The sequence below is a fragment of the Physeter macrocephalus genome, unplaced genomic scaffold (genome assembly GCF_002837175.3).
Source record: "Physeter macrocephalus isolate SW-GA unplaced genomic scaffold, ASM283717v5 random_102, whole genome shotgun sequence".
Classification (NCBI taxonomy): domain Eukaryota; kingdom Metazoa; phylum Chordata; class Mammalia; order Artiodactyla; family Physeteridae; genus Physeter; species Physeter macrocephalus.
In genome coordinates this window covers 3,058-21,106 of record NW_021145385.1, presented here as the reverse complement: position 1 = coordinate 21,106, position 18,049 = coordinate 3,058, and the positions used below count along the sequence as shown (strand labels likewise).

The window sequence follows — 18,049 nt, the reverse complement described above, 5'->3', positions numbered from 1 at the left end:
CAAAGCTGGACACACCTCTTATGCTCCTTGCTCGTGGTAGAGCCAATCCCCGGGTGCCTCTTAGGTCGCGTGACTGTGGACCAGGCCCCGCCCCTTGGAGCCGTCAAAACAATTGCCTCGAGCGGCAGCCATGATGGATTTAAAGGCGCAGTACCGGCAAGAGCGGCAGCCAGACCGACGGACTGCGGGTGAGTCTTTGAGGGCACCTTTGGGGCTGAGAGTTGAAGTCCCGCTACCTCTTTCCTGCACTCCCAGACAAATGAACAAATGAGCCCCTCCGACCGAACTTACACAACTCCAGTCAGCCTTAAAAACTCCGCCCCCACCCCCGCGATTCTTCCCGCCCCTCGGCGTCCAGACAGAGGGACATACGGCCTGCCCCGCCCCCTGCGCTACAGACTGACTCAGTGACCTCGGGATTGTCAGGCCCGTGTCCTCGTCCGTGACGCGGACCTCGGCCGTCCACCCGCACCACCTCCCGTCACCCCTGCCCATCTCACTCTATCCCCACCCTGGGCCTCAGGGCAGGTCGACAGCCTGGGACACTTCTCCACCGCATTCCCAGGCCCGGGAGACCAGCTCCCAGCGCCGCGTTTCCCTGTGATCCCGCAGCCGCTCAGCAGACTTGCCATTCTTCCCTGAATCATCGGGCGTCTGGGAGGTACCCTAAGGTGACTCCTCTCAGAGCCTGTTAGTATGTGATCATGATAGACACAAAACCATAGAAATGACTGGGCTAGGAGTGACCAGGTCTTCCTCCTCACCCTTTCCCAGACACACCCCTTGCCGCAGGTCTCAGATCAAATCTCACTCCCTTCTTGGGAGAAAATAGCTCCCCAGGCTTGGGGTGGGAGGTTGGCTTGGGGAAGGAGGAGGGACATTGGTCGTCTTTGAAGACCTGTAGGCAGGGGAGGGAGGGCGTTTGTCCTGGGTGGGGCTCCATGCCAGGTCCTCTGGGTGGCTGTGAAGTGGTGAGAGAAGGGGTGGGAACTCTGGGCTTCTGGACTTTGGGCAGGGCAGATCCTTCTGAGTTCCTGGCTGTTTGAACAGTTTCTTCTGAGCTCCTGCCTGAACACCACAACCAAGGGCTATATTCAGGTAAGAAAACTTCAAAGATGAGAAACAAGGCCCTTTTGAGGAAGTAGGAAGACAGCCTGAGACCTGAGGTTTCAGGCTAGTGGGGAAAGAGGCAGAGCTGACCAGGTTTGGAGATGCTGGGCTTAGCCACGTGGGTGACGCAACCTGAAGACTTTGAGTCTCTAGGCCCCTCTCATCTGGGTCTTGTGATGAAGGCTCCTCTCTTTTTCTTCTCCCTGTCTTTCTTGGTTTAACTTTGAAACCTATTCCTTCCCCTTTTTTGAAAACTGCACTATTTTCTGCATACCTCTGGTCTGCTTTAACTCCATTCCCTTTGTAGCTCTCTCGGATACCCTCTGTGTTCCCTATAGTGCTATCTTTCCTCTCCTGATTCCTTTTCCTAACCCAAGCTCTCTCTCCAGCTCCTTTTGTATTGTGTTCCTTAGTTCTAAATCCCTCTGCTACTTCTCAGCACCTTTGTTCTTTCTACAGTTTTTCGTTCAAGTCAATTTGTCTCCCTCTCTCTTTCCCACGACCTTAGCTTTGTGTCTAGTGTCATCACAGGCTGCCTCCCCACTGGTCACTCTCTCTCTCCAGTTAAACCACGGGGACCCCCCCTACTGGTTCTCATCCCTTCATTTGGATCCCTCCCACCCAAGGCGCTCAGCCACTCTTTCCAATCTTTACCCCGCCTGAGCTCTGTTGTTTTTCTGTAGCCCAGGCAAGGTCCCCCAGCCAGGATGTCGGGCCTGGTATTGGGACAGCGGGATGAGCCTGCAGGGCACCGGCTCAGCCAGGAGGAGATCCTGGGGAGCACTCGTCTGGTGAGCCAAGGGCTGGAGGCCCTCCACAGTGAACACCAGGCTGTGCTGCAAAGCCTCTCCCAAACCATCGAGTGTCTGCAGCAGGGAGGCCATGAAGAAGGGCTGGTGCATGAGAAGGCCCGGCAGCTGCGCCGTTCCATGGAAAACATCGAGCTGGGGCTGAGCGAGGCCCAGGTGAGGGGGAGGAGATGGTGCCAAGTGGCCCAGGGTAGATGGAGTAGCAGTTGTCTGATTAGGGCTTTGAGGTCACTCGGGATCCCCTTGTCCTAATTGCTTGCATTCATTCACCCAGTAAATATGTATTAAGCTTCTACCATGTGCTAGGCACTACTCTCCTGGACACTAGAGACACATCACTGAACAAGAAGAGCCATAAACCTTTGCCATCTTGGAGCTTACATTCTAGCTGGGGGAGGCAGACAATACACGAATAAATAAGTGATTCAGTATGCCACAATGATAACTGTTAAGGATAAAAGGATAAAAATAAAGCAAGGAAGGGGACTGGGGCATATGGGGAGAGGATACAGTTTGAGATAGGGTGGTCAATAAAAGCCTCATTGAAAAGGCGCCATTTGAGCAAAGATTTGAAGATGATGGAATGAGTCATACAGTAAACAGGGGAAGAGCATCCTAAACAGAGTGGACAGCAGGTGCAAAGGCCCCGACCTGGAGCCTTCCCGGTGAGTTCACTGAGGGGCCAGTGTGGCTGCAGGACAGTGAGTGAGGGCAAGCAAAATAGAAAATGAAGTTGGAGAGGTGGTGGAGGCAGGGGACAGATCCTGTGGAACTGTAGGCCATCGTAAGGACTTGGCTTCTACTTTGAGTGAGACGGAAGCTATTGGAATGTTTTGAGTAGAGAAGTGATGTGGTTTAACATTTTAAAAGGATCATTTGGCTGCAGGGTTGAGACCAGACTCTAGGGGAACGAGGGCAGAAACAGGGAGGCCAGTGAGGAGGCAATTCTCATGATCCAGGTGGGACTTGATGGTGGCTTGGCCCAGGGCGGTAGCTCTGGAGGTGGTGAGAGATTGGATTCAGGGTGTGTTTTGAAGGTAGAGTCATCACTACCCAACCCTTCCTCCTGGCCCCTGCCAGTTTTGCCGGCTTCTCTCCCGCCTATCCCTCAACACTCCTGTCCAGAGCCCGGCGCTCACAGGATTGCCCACCTAGGTGATGCTGGCTTTGGCCAACCACCTGAGCACAGTGGAGTCGGAGAAACAGAAGCTGCGGGCTCAGGTCCGGCGGCTGTGCCAGGAGAACCAGTGGCTCCGGGACGAGCTGGCAGGCACCCAGCAACGGCTGCAGCGCAGCGAACAGGCCGTGGCTCAGCTGGAGGAGGAAAAGAAGCACCTAGAGTTCCTGGGACAGCTGCGTCAGTATGACGAGGATGGGCACACCACGGTGAGCATGTGCGGGCGAGGCTGGCTGGGGGTGGACAGCTGGGAGTCACCACAAACATGGGGGCAATTGCTCCATCATCCACAAGGGCCAGCAGCCCTGCCCAGCCTGCCCCCACCTGGCAGAATTCAGGTCCTGACACCAACTCCAGATGACAGCAAGGGAGAAACAAGAGTCGCTCATTCAGTCAACATTTGATCAAATGACTACTGTATGTCAGGCGCAATGCACTCTGCTGGGGATGCAAAGTAAACAAGGCAGAGTTCCTGCTCTGACAATAATAGGTTTTTTTGGCGGGGGGGACAGATACGCATTTGGACAATTCCAATTCAGAATCCTGAGCTCTGCAATTAGGGAAAGCACAGCCCAGTTGAGCAAGTCCTAAAATTTGCTCTCAAAATGTGTGGAATTTAACCCTCACTCAACAGGCATTTATATATCTCTGTGCCTTAGGCAATGCAAGAAGATGTGTGGCAGGTAGATGTAAAGAACTACAAAAGAGAGTTTCTGCCTTCTTGAGCTTATAGTGTAGCTGTAGGAACAAGGCTTACATGTGAGAACACGTATGTGACAACACAAACAGCAAGTGCCCAGTGCTGGAGGAGTGGTTCAGGCGGTGTGGGAGGGATCCCAAGGAGATGGGTTTCTGGGGGCTGGAATGGTCTGAAAGATCCACAGAGGAGGCAGGGAACAGGGATGGGCAAGATTTAGGTTGGATTTTTAAAATTTGATTTTATTTATTTTTTTATTTGGTTTAGGAATTGGGATGGATTTTGGTCATCTATGAGGGAGAGGGAGGAGCTTTCTAGACCGGTGTGTGTGTGTGTGTGTGTGTGTGTGTGTGTGTGTGTGTGTGTGTGAGTGAGATAGATTCATAGATAAGGCGCCAGGGCTGGAAAGGTGGTCTGACCCAGGGAAGGTGGGTTGATTTGTATGGGACACACTGGTGAATCTGGGCAGGAGAGTTGAAAGTGTTTGTACAAGGCTGCAGTGCCTGGTGGGGTGAAGCATTTTTGCCTGGTGTGAAAGTAGGTTATTCAGTGAGGATTGGGCACCACATACAGAGTGAGTGGTGGCAGATGAAGGGTGTCAGGCTGAGCTAGACACTTTGGGTACGTGTCAATAAGATAGGACACACCCCTGCCCTCAGGAGAGACAGGACAGACATGTAATCAGTGTAAACACACAGGGATCAACACGGGACTATAATTACAAGAGTTGAGGGGGAGAGAGGTGGAGGGTGAGGGTGCTTAGGAAGGAAGGACGCTCTCTGGATGTGAAGGAAGGGAAAGTCACGAGATTTTGGCTGAAGCATCTCTTGTTTTTGTTTTGTTGTTGTTATTTTTTGTTTTTTGGGCCGTGCCGTGCGGCATGCGGCATCTTAGTTCCCAAACCAGGGATCGAACCCTTGCCCCCTGCAGTGGAAGCACAGCGTCTTAAACACTGGACCGCCAGGGAAGTCCCCATCTCTCATTTTTTATGAACAAGAGAGGCCTAAGCTTGGAAGGACAGATGCTGGCCTTCCCAGGGGCAGGGACATGAACAAGGGACTTGTCCTAGACCCCACCTGTCAATGATTTCATGGTTTAGAGGGGGCTTGAAGAGGCTACTGAGGCTATCTTGGCCCAGACATGCTGCTTCTTCCCTTCCAGGAGGAGAAGGAAGGTGACGCCTCCAAGGATTCCCTGGATGACCTCTTCCCCAATGAGGAGGAAGAGGACCCCAGCAATGGCTGTGAGTCTCCCTCTGGAGTTGGAGGGTGAAGGGGGGGCATCAGGAGGCTGGTCGCAGCTGTGGCCCACCCTGAACACAGGATGCTCACCATCCAGGAGTAGGTTTTCCACTTCCTCTGGAGATGGGCCAGGGACCAGTACTTTGATTTCCTCTGCTTCCCCCTTATTCATCAACATGTATTAAGCACTTAGCCTGTGTCAGGCACTGTGCTGGGCACCAGGGAGACGACACAGGTCTCGCCAATAAGGAGCTCACAGTCGAGTGGAAGAGTGACCCTGGAGCGGAAGAGCATGAGCTCCTCAAGGGAAAGGACCAGGTCTTTCTTATCTTTGTATCCCTGGCACAGCCTGTGCCTCATGCTTACTGAGTAGTTTGTTGAATGAATGACTGACTGGGTGAACAAATGGGATTGTGATGGGCACGGGGCAAGGAAATGGGCAAAAGAGTAGCAGTTGAGGCAGGTCTATGCAGGGAGCCTGGTGGGGGGTAGGCACAGGCACGGAACGAGTCTTGGAGTGGGGTGGGGAGGGCAGACAGCAAAGGGAGAGGCAGCGTCATCTGAGGAAGTCTCCTGTCTTTTTCTGCGATGGTGTAGTGTCCCGTGGCCCTGGTGCCCAGCACAGTGGCTATGAGATCCCAGCGAGGTTGCGGACACTGCACAACTTGGTGATCCAGTATGCAGCCCAGGGTCGCTATGAGGTAGCTGTGCCACTCTGCAAGCAGGCACTGGAGGACCTGGAGCGCACGTCCGGCCGCGGCCACCCCGACGTGGCCACTATGCTCAACATCCTAGCTCTGGTGTATCGGTGAGTACGGCCTCCTCCTCGCACGAACCTGCCTCCACGTTCCCGCCTTGATCCGCCTTTGGCTCTCATTCCTCCTCTCCACAGGGAACCTCTTCTCCCTCCCACCTGGGGGCTTTCTTCTATACCAGACTCTTATTCTTTCATACCTGAGCCCTTGACCTCAGAGAATACTCATCCCTCAGGTTTTTTGCTTCTCTCATCTCTCCTCTGGGGAGGGTCTCCTTCTCTGTTTCTGTCTCTTGCATCTTATGCCTTATGGCCTTCTCTGGGCATGGCAACTCTCAGCGTGTGTCAATGAACCCCTCTCACTGCTCCCACCAGGCTTCTGTCTCCTCATGGGGGGGCCCCAATCCCTAAATGTACCTCAATTGTCCCAAAGGGAAGGAAGTAAGGAGATGGCTTAGGGCCGGAGTTCGGGCTAACCCCCTGCCACTTTTGTCCTCTTACAGGGACCAGAATAAGTATAAGGAAGCTGCCCTCCTGCTGAATGATGCCCTCAGCATCCGGGAGAGCACCTTGGGCCGGGACCACCCTGCTGTCAGTATTCCTTGCCCTCCTTCCCCTGTGCTCTCTCAGCTTGTTCATCTGCTTCCCCCAGCCCACTCCCTGGGGGTTCTGAGGAGGGAGGCATGACGACTCATTTCTCCCAGGCACTGTCTGCTGATCCCAGTGGTTCTCAACTCTCTGAGACCCAATGACTCCTTCTTATAATGAATATTTTCCTAAAACTTAACTCGTAGATAATGTAACCAACCTACCTGTATAATTTCCTCGAAAGTTGAACGATACTCTATTAATATAAAAGAGAAACAAGGAAAGTAATTTGTAATAAAATAATATGTATAATACATTACAGAAAAATGAAAACGCAAAACAGTTAACAGTTGTGTTGAGTACAACAATGCTAGAAGACATAATATAGTAGTCTGATATATAATGACTGAATAAGTTTAGATTTAGAAGAAGTAAAACCAGTAAGTCATTCTACATAAAAGCACGTATTAGGAAAATGACAGAGCAGAAGAATTGGCGCATGCAAGATTAAAATCTAGTGTTAGAATAAGTAATAATGGACCAGATTTATTTGTCTGTGATAAGAGAGAGAGAGAGAAATAACCTTAAGTAGTGATAGCATGCCAAGACAAATGCTAGATTTGTCAAAGTGGAGACAATGAGAAATAAGATATTTTTGAAAATAAGCTGACTGTGGAAAAAGAATTCCCTGTGTTATGACGCATGATAGGCAGGGATGATGTATCTCAGAAAACATAACTCCTGTCTTGATATCCCACCAAGTATCAAAGCTTATATTCAGCGTTTGAAAGTCTGGCAGGACATTCAAAAGATGCCTGAGCTGACTTTGGGAAAAGAATTCCCTGTGTTATGATGTGTGATAGGCAGGGATGATGTATCTCAGAAAACATAACTCCTGTCTTGATATCCCACCAAGCATCAAAGCTTATATTCAGTGTTTGAAAGTCTGGCAGGACATTCAAAAGTTGCCTGAGCTGTCCCACACAGGCAGTACCTCTGTAGCATCCTTGCCTCCCCAAAGGGCCCCAATATTTATGGCAACCAAAAAAAACCCTGCCTCCAGAAATGTCTAAAAATCTATTTAGAGGGTGATACCACCCCCATGGAGAACCTCAGAGCCACGGGGGTCAGTACTTTCCCCTCTGCTGCCTCTGGTTCGGGTGGCAGAGTCCATTTGTCTGGGCATTGTGCAGCGTGGGGCCCCGCTGTTCAAGGTCCTTTGCAGCACCAGTTTCTGATGGGGCCAGGCCTGTCTTCCTAGGTGGCTGCCACACTCAATAATCTGGCTGTGCTCTATGGCAAGAGGGGCAAATACAAGGAGGCGGAGCCGCTGTGCCAGCGGGCCCTGGAGATTCGAGAAAAGGTGACTGTGCCCTCTGCCTGTTCTTCCCTGTTGCGGTGACCCCCTCCTCCACCATCTCTCTTCTGATATACCCTTGCCCCTCACTTCTTTTCGTCTCACCCCCCGTCTCTGCCTTATTCCCTGTTCCATCATTCCCTTCCCCCTGCTCCCTGCATGGGCACGTGCACGCACACACACACATGCACACGCGCACACACACAAGCACACACATAATCACAGCCGTCTGTCTGTCCTTTGTACTCCTCCAGGTCCTGGGCACCAACCACCCAGATGTGGCAAAGCAGCTGAACAACCTGGCCCTGTTGTGCCAAAACCAGGGCAAGTATGAGGCTGTGGAGCGCTATTACCGGCGGGCGCTGGCCATCTATGAGGGGCAGCTGGGGCCGGACAACCCTAATGTAGCCCGGACCAAGAACAACCTGGTGAGGGCAAAGGTGGTGGGAGGAGGGGAGGGGAAGCACCGTAGTCTGGTACACGGACCTCATCGCCTTTGTGCCCAGCTCTGGGGCTGCCGTTGGGGCTGAGGGGTCTGCTTCCTTCCCGTGGGAAGGCAGAAGTTCCGTAGCCTCTTGGGAGTGGAGTGGACTGGGAACACCCTGGACCCTGCAGCTAGACAAAGAGGTGTGAGGTGGATCTCTGGGGAGAGTCGTAAAGAGACCAAGAAGTGGAAATCCCAGGCCTGGCCGAGACCTTATCTCTACCTCTTGCTCCTGTGTTTTTGCCTTCCTGCCCCCAGGCTTCCTGTTACCTGAAACAAGGGAAGTATGCTGAGGCTGAGACACTCTACAAAGAGATCCTGACCCGTGCTCATGTGCAGGAGTTTGGCTCTGTGGATGGTGAGTGGTGAGGGCCTGGGCAGGGAGCTGCAGGGAGGAAAGGAAATGCAGACCAAAGGTTGGGGGGTTGACCACAGTGGTTCCCAAGGGGGAGCCAGACCCCTTTAGTCCAGCCCTGTCGGCCTCTGCGTCCTGGCTCCCCCCGTACTGTCCAGCTCCGTTCTCTAACCTCGCCACCCCATCCCATGTATCACCCCCAGGCGACCACAAGCCCATCTGGATGCATGCAGAGGAGCGGGAGGAAATGAGCAAAGTGAGTGGGGGGCCCAGCCTGGGGAGCCCAAGGCTACCAGGGCTTCTGACTTACTCCTGCCCCAGCCCAGCTCCTCATTCCCCATCCAAGCACCAGCCCCAGGTGCATGGTGCCTTCCTCAGCCCAGCCTGCACCCCAGCCCTGCGCCAGCTTGTACCCCAGCGTCTCGGTACTCTCATCTCTGGCCTCACCTCCCGCTTTGTCCTCCTGCAGAGCCGGCACCGTGAGGGCAGCACGCCCTACGCCGAGTATGGAGGCTGGTACAAGGCCTGCAAAGTGAGCAGGTGAGCTGCGGGTGAGCAGCCGGCTTGGCCTCCGATGCCCTCCATCCAAGCCTGGCTTCCGGCTTCCTGGACCTTCCCCTTCTTCCCTTGGACCTTCCCTCGGCCTTAGCTCTGCTCCCTCTCTCTCCTGCTTGTTTTCTGAGTCCATCTTCTTTTCCTTCCCTGGTCTCCCCTGTCACAGCCCCACAGTAAACACGACCCTGAGAAACCTCGGAGCTCTGTACAGGCGTCAGGGAAAGCTGGAGGCAGCTGAGACCCTGGAGGAATGTGCCCTGCGTTCCCGGAAACAGGTCAGAGACCAAGAGGGGAAGGAGGTTTGCAAGGTGGGGGGCCCTGGGGACAGGATGGAGGACCACTGAGCCTGCTTGTGACTCTCTGAAGGGTAAGAGGAGAGGCTGAGGAAGAAGACAGGACAGGCAGGTGAGACTCTTTTGTGACTGTGGTTGTTTTTTAAGTGTGTTCTTACCCCCTACCTGCCCTTTGTGGTCAGGACTCCAAGTTCAGGGTTCACTTCACTAAATGGGACTATTATGGGAAGCCCTGCCTTTTGATAACGTGAAGAATCTTGTGAGGCGGGGCACGGGCAGTGTGGGTGAGAGGGTTGTGGTTGAGGGGAGCCCTGAATCGGAGTTTCTCAAATTGAGGGTCTTGACTCAGTGGGTCGTGAAATCAATTCAGTGTGGGCCTCGGCTAAAGATCGATGTGTATCTTTATGTAGAAACGCATTGCAAATAGAAAAGGTGAGTGTTTCCTTTCCAGTATGTGTGTACTGGGAAGTCTCAGAGAAAAATGTTTTCTTTGTTGCGGCTGATGGTGAGAAAAAGTTTGGAAGCCCCATCCTGAGGAGTTCAGAAGTGGGAAGTCCCAGCTCCTTCCTTTTCCTTCCAGGGCACTGACCCTATCAGCCAGACCAAGGTGGCTGAGCTGCTTGGGGAGGGTGACAGTGGAAGGACCTCCCAGGAGGGCCTTGGGGGCAGTGTGAAATTCGAGGGAGGTGAAGATGCCTCAGTGGCTGTGGAGTGGTCAGGGGTAAGTCTGATCGTCGCCCCTTGATCTCTCCTGCCTCTCCTGCTGGTGGTGGTGAGAGGCTCTGAGCCTGTAGGACGCGTGTAGGATGTGCGTGTCGGAGGGGACGTTGTCCCCATCCCGGTTCAGTTAGCCCATCCCTCTCAGGGGTCTCTCTGCAAGCCAGCTGTTGACCAGGCTCCTGTTTTCAGTCACTGGGCTTTTGGGGGGAGGGGGAGGTGTGCAGAATAAATGGCAGGAGTAGACTCAGAGGCCAGTCTGCCTGGGATCCCTTTAGCTTCTGTTCCCCATCCCTCTCTGCCAGGATGGCAGTGGGGCCCTGCAGAGGAGTGGCTCTCTGGGCAAGATCCGAGATGTGCTTCGTAGAAGCAGCGAACTCCTGGTGAGGAAGCTCCAGGGGACCGAGCCCCGGCCCTCCAGGTACACACTAAGACTGAGATATGGCAGAGTAGGCAGGTGAGCCCTGGCCTCCAACTCCGCTTGGCCCCTCATCTCTGGAGGAGAAGAATCTTGGAGAGAAACGTGGAGGAGGTCACTGGGGTGGCCATGGAGAGAGAGTGTGGGAAAAATGGGTGCCCCAGTGCGGGGACAACAGTACCTGAGCAGATGCCGGTGACTGATGAAGACAATAGAGTGCGTGTATGTGTGCGGGGTGGGGGGCGCGGGGTCAGATGGTGGGGAGACAATTATCTTGAGTGTGTGTGGTGGTGCCCAAGAGTCCCAAGAGTTAGGGCCACCCATGGGAAGAGAAGAGGCTTCGATTTTTTTCTTTTCCGTTATAGCGGCAACATGAAGCGGGCGGCCTCCTTGAACTATCTGAACCAACCCAGTGCAGCACCCCTCCAGGTGAGAGCAGTGCTCGTGAGTGTATTGGTGGGTGAGAAAGAAAGGATAAGCCCAGTGGGGAGAGGGGGAGAGTCATCTGGGATGAAGGCTTTGCCAGGGAATTGGAGGTGGGCAGACAGGAATCAAGCAGCTTGTTGGGGGTGGTGACCGCCAAGGGACAGTTTCGGGCCAGAGATAGTAGCAAATAAATTAATCAGGAGGGGAACAGGAATGAATGTTCTCTAAATGGGTACTTTGGAATTATGAATAATTCAGGAATGATTTGGGGATACTAATTGCTCTTCCCCTATAGCCACCATACTCCTCACCTTGGGGACTCAGCAGTAGATGAGAAGGGAAAAAGAAAAATAAAGCATTAACTCATCTCCATTTGAGAAAACAGCAATGACTTTTTTTTTTTTTTTTTTTTTTTGGAGAAGTGTTCTCTGCTTTATTTCATTAGCGATGTCAGTGAGAAATTATGCAAAGGATGTATTGATGAGAATTAGTCTCTATAAGGTTACCCCGAAGCACTTTTACATCATGATATTGTAGAGATCGTATAAAGACTGTACAAGTTATATAACAAGAAATGAGTCTCTGTTAAAGAAGTAGCAATGACATTTTAATGGGAAACGACCACCTGTATCAACACATTCAAAGTATATGCCAATATTCATGTGGTTCTTCCAGGTATTTTCTCCACCAGACTGTGGCCTTCTGGGAAATCGTAGCAAAGACTAAACAAAGCCCAGAGCTTGGGGTTGAGGTTACAGGCTCCATCCTAGGTCCAGAGAGAGACTGCAGCTGTGAGATGGATAAGACTCCAGGGGACAGTCTTTGGGAGGCTGAGGTCCCTGGGCTGATGGCATGCTATTGTCTATTTCAGGTCTCCCGAGGCCTCAGTGCCAGCAGTATGGACCTCTCTTCAAGCAGCTGACATTCAACCCACCCCCGCCCCAGGTCTGCTGGGTCCCCCACACAGCCCTCACAGCATTCCCTATTGCTCCTGGCTCTTCCAGCCCCAAGGTGGGACAGTGAAGGGGGAGCCGTTAACCAGAAGATTGCTGCTGCCCTTAGGGTCTCAGCTCCCTCCTCAGGAATCCCCCTCAGGAAGGACCCTCAGGACATCCTCTCCCCACCCTGTGGTCCTCTAGAGTAGCTAGCTCTACTACTAGGGGCCCCAGAGTGGGTAAGGAGCAGGTATGCACCTCAGAGATGCTGCCTGCTGCTGGCTTTTCTGTCAGAGGGTTTGGGTCTGGCCAGCCAACCTGCCTTGCCCTGGCCTCTCTTGTTCCCTCTGCTGCCTCACTTCAGGTCCATGTATTTCACTTTACCTAAATAAAAGAATCAGGTAACCATTCAGCCACTTGAGTCCTAACTGAAGAGGGTAGGAAGCAAGGGTGGTGTTGGGGCCCCTCACAGAAGGGTGAGGGGCAGTGATGGATGGGGCAGTAGGAGGAATGTTGCTTCTTGGATCTCTCCTCTCTTCTTTCCCCTGTTCGTATCCTCTCCAGCAGGGCCTGCAGGCAGGCGTCTGGGGGATGGGGGGAGGCCCACAACCCAAGAAGAAGGTGCTGTGGACTGCGTTGTCAGGGACATGTGGCGGCCATGTGGCAGGACCCTGGAGTCCTGGCGCCACTGCTCCTGGCCTGTGAGGCCCTCTGTGGTGGCCCCTCCTCCTCCCAGCTGCTTGGGGGAAGGGAGGTCTAAGCAGGCCTGGGGGGCCCTCTGGAGCCAGAGGGGGATGAGGCACTTACTATCCATACCCTCTCGGCATATCCTGGAGGCCCAGCAGCAGCTGGGGCCCATCTTCCAAAGCTTGACTCCTCCTGACCCGCCTCCTACACCCCTTGCTGCTTTCACAACAAAGAAAGAATGTGGGGGTGGTGGCGCTGGGGGTGGGGGGCGCCTGGAACAAGGGCTGTACTGGGCCTCCCCACAGCTGGAGACTTGGCCATGCCCTGACACAGCCCAGACTGCCTGGAGATGGACTTGGGATGAATTTGTCAGTTTAACAGCCTTCAGCCTGGTGTTCAGAGAGCCCAGTCTCTCTCTATCTTTGGGTTCAGATTGGTCCAGAGCCAAACCAGACCCTAGCCATGCACTGGTCCTCCTCTTCTCCAGGCTACTTCTCTCCTGGGGCTCCACAGTATCTCCAGTTTACCTTGCTTGGGGACACCAAGGACACCCTTCTGTTCTGGATCTCCCTCCGGATTTCAGGTTGCTGAGAAGTGAGCCAGAGCCCACCCTTTCCCCTCCCACCCGGAGAATTTGGGGGAACTGTTGGTCACAGCCCTCAGGAAAGCCCAGAAACCACGATCTTCCCCAGGAGCCACGGAATCACAAAAGTCACTTTAGGTCCCCTGAGTCCCTGCACACTAGGTGGTAGGCACAGCATCCGCTCCCCTATCTCGCTCAGGTCCCCACACTCCCCCGGGGCCTCCTTCTCTCTGTCCCCCATCCGTCTCCAGACCCCTCCCCCAACTAGGAGCTCCTCCCCACAACGGCGGGGAGGGGGGCGTTGAGGGGGCGTCGCGGGGCGGGGCTTGGCGGCGGCGGCGGCGGTGGCGCGCTACGGCTCGGAGGTACCGGGCGCGCGCGGCTCCAGCTCGGGACGCCTCGGGCTCTGACTCCGGCTGCGGCTGCTGCAGCGGCACCCGCGCTCCGGTGCGCTCGGCCTCCTGGGCCCGCCGGGGAGCGCTGACTGCGAGCCCGCCGTGCGCCCGCCCGCCCCCTTCCCCGGGCCCGCCGGGATGGGAGCCGCGCGCGGAACCCCGAGCAGCCCTCGCCGGCTGCCTCTGCTCAGCGTCCTGCTGCTGCCGCTGCTGGGCGGTGAGTCCCGGCGAGCTGGGGGAGCGCGGGAGCCCCTAGGGCCAAAGGGGGCGCCGTGGAGGTGGGCTTGGACAACTGGAGCGGGGGAGACACCCGAGCGTAGGGCAGGGGCTCGCTGGGCGGGGGACGAGGTCCCGGCGGCCGGGAGATGGCGAAGCCCCCGCTTACTCGGCCGGGCCCCTCTCGCCCCCGCGCCCGCGAGGACGCGTTTCCAGCCTCCCCGGAGTTTTCCCGGCCCGAGCCGAGAGTTTGCTCGGGAACTGCCGGGAGTTGCCGGCTCCCGGGCTCCAGTGGGGCGTTTCTTTGCGGGGGAGAAACGGCGCCCCCCCCCGACTTAGGGGGTGCAGCGCGGTGGCTGAGGGTGGGGGAGATGGAGTCCCCCCGGCAGGCTCAGCCTAGGTGAGGGAGGCCGGCCTGTGGCCGAATGCGGGACCGACCGGCGCGCGGGGCGCGGACCTTTGTTACCTATGCCGGCCCGACGCTCCCGGCTTCCCTCCTCCAAGTTCCTGGGCCAGGCTGGGACCCAGACGGCCCTGCTGGTGAGGGCGGAAGAAGGGAAAGAAGAGTGAGGGTCCGTCCCATCTCTTCCAGCTCCCGGCCCGAGCCCTGAGCCCACTCCCTCCCAGGGTCGGATCTGGGAGCTGAGAGTCCCAGGCTGTCTCGGTGACTCATGTGTGAAGGCCGCTGCCAAAATCGGGCATGGCCGGCCTGCAAAGGTGCGGACGGGGTTGGTTCTGCTCCTTCCTGGATTTCCATCCTCTCTCTCCCCAGCAAGGAAAGAAAATCTCTCTTTCGACGGGCAGAAAGGCAAAAAGAGTTAATTCTGTCTTCTTGGAGGGCCTCAGCATTTTGATGAGGGTGTGGCCCCTATCTCTAGGGCAGACTGGACCCGAACCCTCCCCTCGCTTTATTTCCTGGCTTGGTCACACCTGAGAGTCACCACCGAGGTGTTGAAGTGCTTTAGAGGAAAGCGCCAAACAACCCGCACACCCCAAACACTCTGGACTGGAAGTATGCCCCTCGCACCCCGTGCCCCCTTCCAAAACCCACGATCTTTGGAGATGGTCCTGGCAGCAGCCCTCTCTGGGGGAACTCTGCCCAAGAGACCTGGTCCGAGCTTATCACTTTCCTCCTCTTTTGAAGAGTGGCCATGGGGAGGGTGGGGGTAGAGAATTGCCTTTTCTGACATCTCCTTGGCTTGCCAGCTGTTGAGGGGTTTGGTGCCGATGGAATGGAACATCTCCCACACCCCTAGTTGTAAAAGGAGAGGTAATTGTAACCCAGGACCGAGAGGTAAGAACAAGTTCCCGGGATTCGGAGGAGGTGTTTCTGGAGCTGCCGTGTGTTCCTTCTGATGTGTGGGGTGGTAAGGCTCACGGCAGAACCCACATCTGCTCCCAGAGGAAGTATGGAAGTTTTTTGCACAGCCAGCATAGGGGGCCCAGCCATATGGGCCGGTAGCCCAAGCCCACAGGCTTCCTAGGTCTGCAGGCTGTTTGGGTTTTGGTGTGTGGGGTGCCAGATATGGCTGTCTTCACTGCTGATGTTTAGAGTTCTGGGGAAGATTCTGGTGGAGACGGGGCTCTAGTTCAACAAATGCTAAATTCCTAAATTCCTTCCATGAGAAGACGACTCTGATGTTAAGCGATGTTAATCCGGTGACTGGTGTTTAGCGAAGGGGTGGGTTCTGGTGGGGGGAGTTAGGGCAGGCTGAGGGCTGGGGACTGGAGGTCTGGAATCTCCTCTGGGGGTGGGGAGATGTCTTGTGCTCAACAAAGGAACATTTTAATGAGAGCCTTAAATCAGTTCCATCAAATGTGTCTTAGTGTGGAACCTGCCCATGCGCTGTAAACAGTTTCAGTCGAGGCTGAGGCGCCTGCTGTCTGTCTTCTGGTGAAATCCGGGGGCTCAACCCACCCCTGGATGGCATGACTTCAGGGGGCAATGATTTTTCAATAGATGACAGTAGATTTTTCCATCTCATTGTGTGATTAGCTGGATTTGTAGTGAGACCCCACTGCTAATAAGGCAGGAGTAGGGGACCTAGGCTGGCTAGGTTTGTGGATTAGGCCATTTTGAAGTTTGGGTAATTATGCTGTAAATGGCTGAGGAACTTTGACATCCCCGTTGTGATAAACATGGTGGAGGAGGAGGAGAGGGTTTGACGTTTGAAACCTGGGATTCTTGGCCTCACCGCTGGAATGGTTGGTTGGGGTCACTACCCACCCCTCTTCCCACCCCGTCTCTGGGTTCTTTTCTCCAGGATCTTGTTTCTTTGGGGAAATTGAATTATCACGTCCTGAGATGGCTTCTGCAGCCTGTAATTCAGCCCTTTTATCAGTGATGGGCTTTCTCAGATGTTGGGAAGTATGGCGGGAGGGCTAGAGTAATTTCTGCTCATCTCTTGCCAAAGGATCTAGTCAGACTCCTGGCGTTCAGAGCAGGGCTGAGTGGTGGAGAGAGCCCAGGCCATCGGAATGAAGTGTTTGCCAAAACAGCAACTCAAGGTTCTTTGACAGGCCCTGTGGCCCTGGCAGATTTCTTCACCTCACAGTTTGCCTCCCTTGTAAAGGGACTTACTTCCTGGAGTTGTGCTGAGGATTAAATGTAATGAAGTATATAAAGGGCCCCTTTCTTGTTCTTCCCTCTCTGGTGGTGTGCTGCCAGCATACCTTTCCAGCTTTACAGTCACCCCCAACAATAAACATGTTCCACTCACTGGAACCCTCCATTCCAGCCCAACTAGTCTCTTTCCCATCCCCTAAAACATACGGGGTTTCGCAGACCTTTCTTTTCTCTCTGGCCGGTCTCCTGGTATGTGCCACCTTCCCCATCTCTTTTGCCCAGCCCCACCTCCACTTCCTTCCTGAAGCTGTCCCATCTCTCCTACCAGAAGGTGGATGCCTGGAGAACCTCTGGACTCTTAGGCCATCTTCCATATTTTTGCCCCACTTGGGTTTTAACTTACCGAAGGGATTTAACTTACTGTAGAATTCATTATGGTGGTATCTTATTTATAGTGGATCCTTATCTAGGTTTATTAAAAAGTGAATGAAGCATTTGGGTACGGGTCAGATGACCAATGGCAAAGGTAAACAGCCCCTTTGCCTGCTAGGCAGTGGTGGTGGGGGGGATCTTTTGTGCCCTTTCCCACTTCTCTGGGTTGGGGTTGCCTGTCCCCTCTCCTTGTGCCTGTTCTACTGTGACCCAGTCAAGGGACCGGATCTTCTTTCCCTGTCTCTGGGCTGTCTGTTCTCTGTGGCGGTTTTCTGAGTTTTGATGTGGCAGGGCTTCTGGCTTTCTCTAAGAGTGCTGGGCATGGGCATCCACCTCTGCATATGGAGCTGACCTGCCTGGAAAGGCCACAGCTTAACCACCAAGAGCTATATAGGGGCCTAGATTATCTACAACTTTGCCAGTCAGAACAAGGGCCAGGGACTTCCCTGGTGGTGCAGTGGTTAAGAATCCGTCTGCCAATGTAGGAGACCAGTCAGAACAAGGGCCAGGGACTTCCCTGGTGGTGCAGTGGTTAAGAATCCGCCTGCCAATGTAGGAGACACAGGTTTGGGCCCTGCTCCGGGAAGATCCCACATGCCGCGGAGCAACTAAGCCCGTGTGCCACAACTACTGAGCCTGTGCTCTAGGGCCCGCAGCCACAACTACTGAGCCCGCGTGCTTAGAGCCCGAGCTCTGCAACAAGAGAAACCACTGCAATGAGAAGCCAGCGCACTGCAACGAAGAGCAGCCCCCGCTCACCGCAACTAGAGAAAGCCCGCGCAGCAACGAAGACCCAATGCAGCTAAAAATAAATATAAAATAAATAAATAAATTTATTAAACAACAACAACAACAAAAACCAAGGGCCAAAGACCAGCATCATCAGCATTCCCTGAGAGCATGAATCGGAGTTCCAGACTGCATTTAAACAAGCTCCCCAGGTGACTGCCCTGCTCTAAGCATCCTTCCTTATATAGAAACTCGAGGTACAGAGCTTTCCCGTTGCAACAGTACGAATCAGGAGCCCTAGATCTTGCACAGTATTCGAAGACTTGGCTTAAATAACTTTTAGTTCATGTGAACACTCTCCGGTGTGATATTATACACTTAAAAATGACCTCACTTTGGGTTGAATTTGAATTAGATTTTGTCAGGAAACTTGTCCATTAAAGGTGTGTGACTCCAGAGGATTTGCAACACTAAGGGTGGAGCTCTGTTCCTCTGGGAGCCTTAGCTTTTTCTAGAGGAGCGTGT

General features: G+C 54.2%; 1 protein-coding gene across 8 annotated transcripts; it reads left to right on the top strand.

Moving 5' to 3' along the window:
• The first annotated feature begins 119 nt into the window (after positions 1-119).
• KLC4 (kinesin light chain 4) lies at positions 120-12,328 on the top strand. Of its 8 annotated transcripts, none has more exons than XM_028483970.2 (17): positions 464-671; positions 1,051-1,098; positions 1,794-2,075; positions 3,075-3,305; positions 4,955-5,036; positions 5,632-5,842; positions 6,292-6,379; positions 7,638-7,739; positions 7,988-8,161; positions 8,476-8,575; positions 8,776-8,828; positions 9,042-9,112; positions 9,294-9,402; positions 10,001-10,141; positions 10,443-10,558; positions 10,921-10,984; positions 11,853-12,328. In XM_028483970.2, the coding sequence occupies exons 3-17, from the start codon at positions 1,818-1,820 to the stop codon at positions 11,901-11,903; spliced, it is 1,851 nt and encodes a 616-aa protein (XP_028339771.1). In that variant the 5' UTR covers positions 464-671; positions 1,051-1,098; positions 1,794-1,817; the 3' UTR covers positions 11,904-12,328. The 8 variants fall into 8 exon arrangements, 7 of the variants coding, with proteins under 7 accessions (XP_028339766.1, XP_028339771.1, XP_007107618.1 ...); XM_007107556.4 differs by having other exon boundaries at positions 1,021-1,098; XM_007107552.4 differs by having other exon boundaries at positions 616-671; positions 1,016-1,098.
• The last annotated feature ends 5,721 nt before the right edge of the window (positions 12,329-18,049 follow it).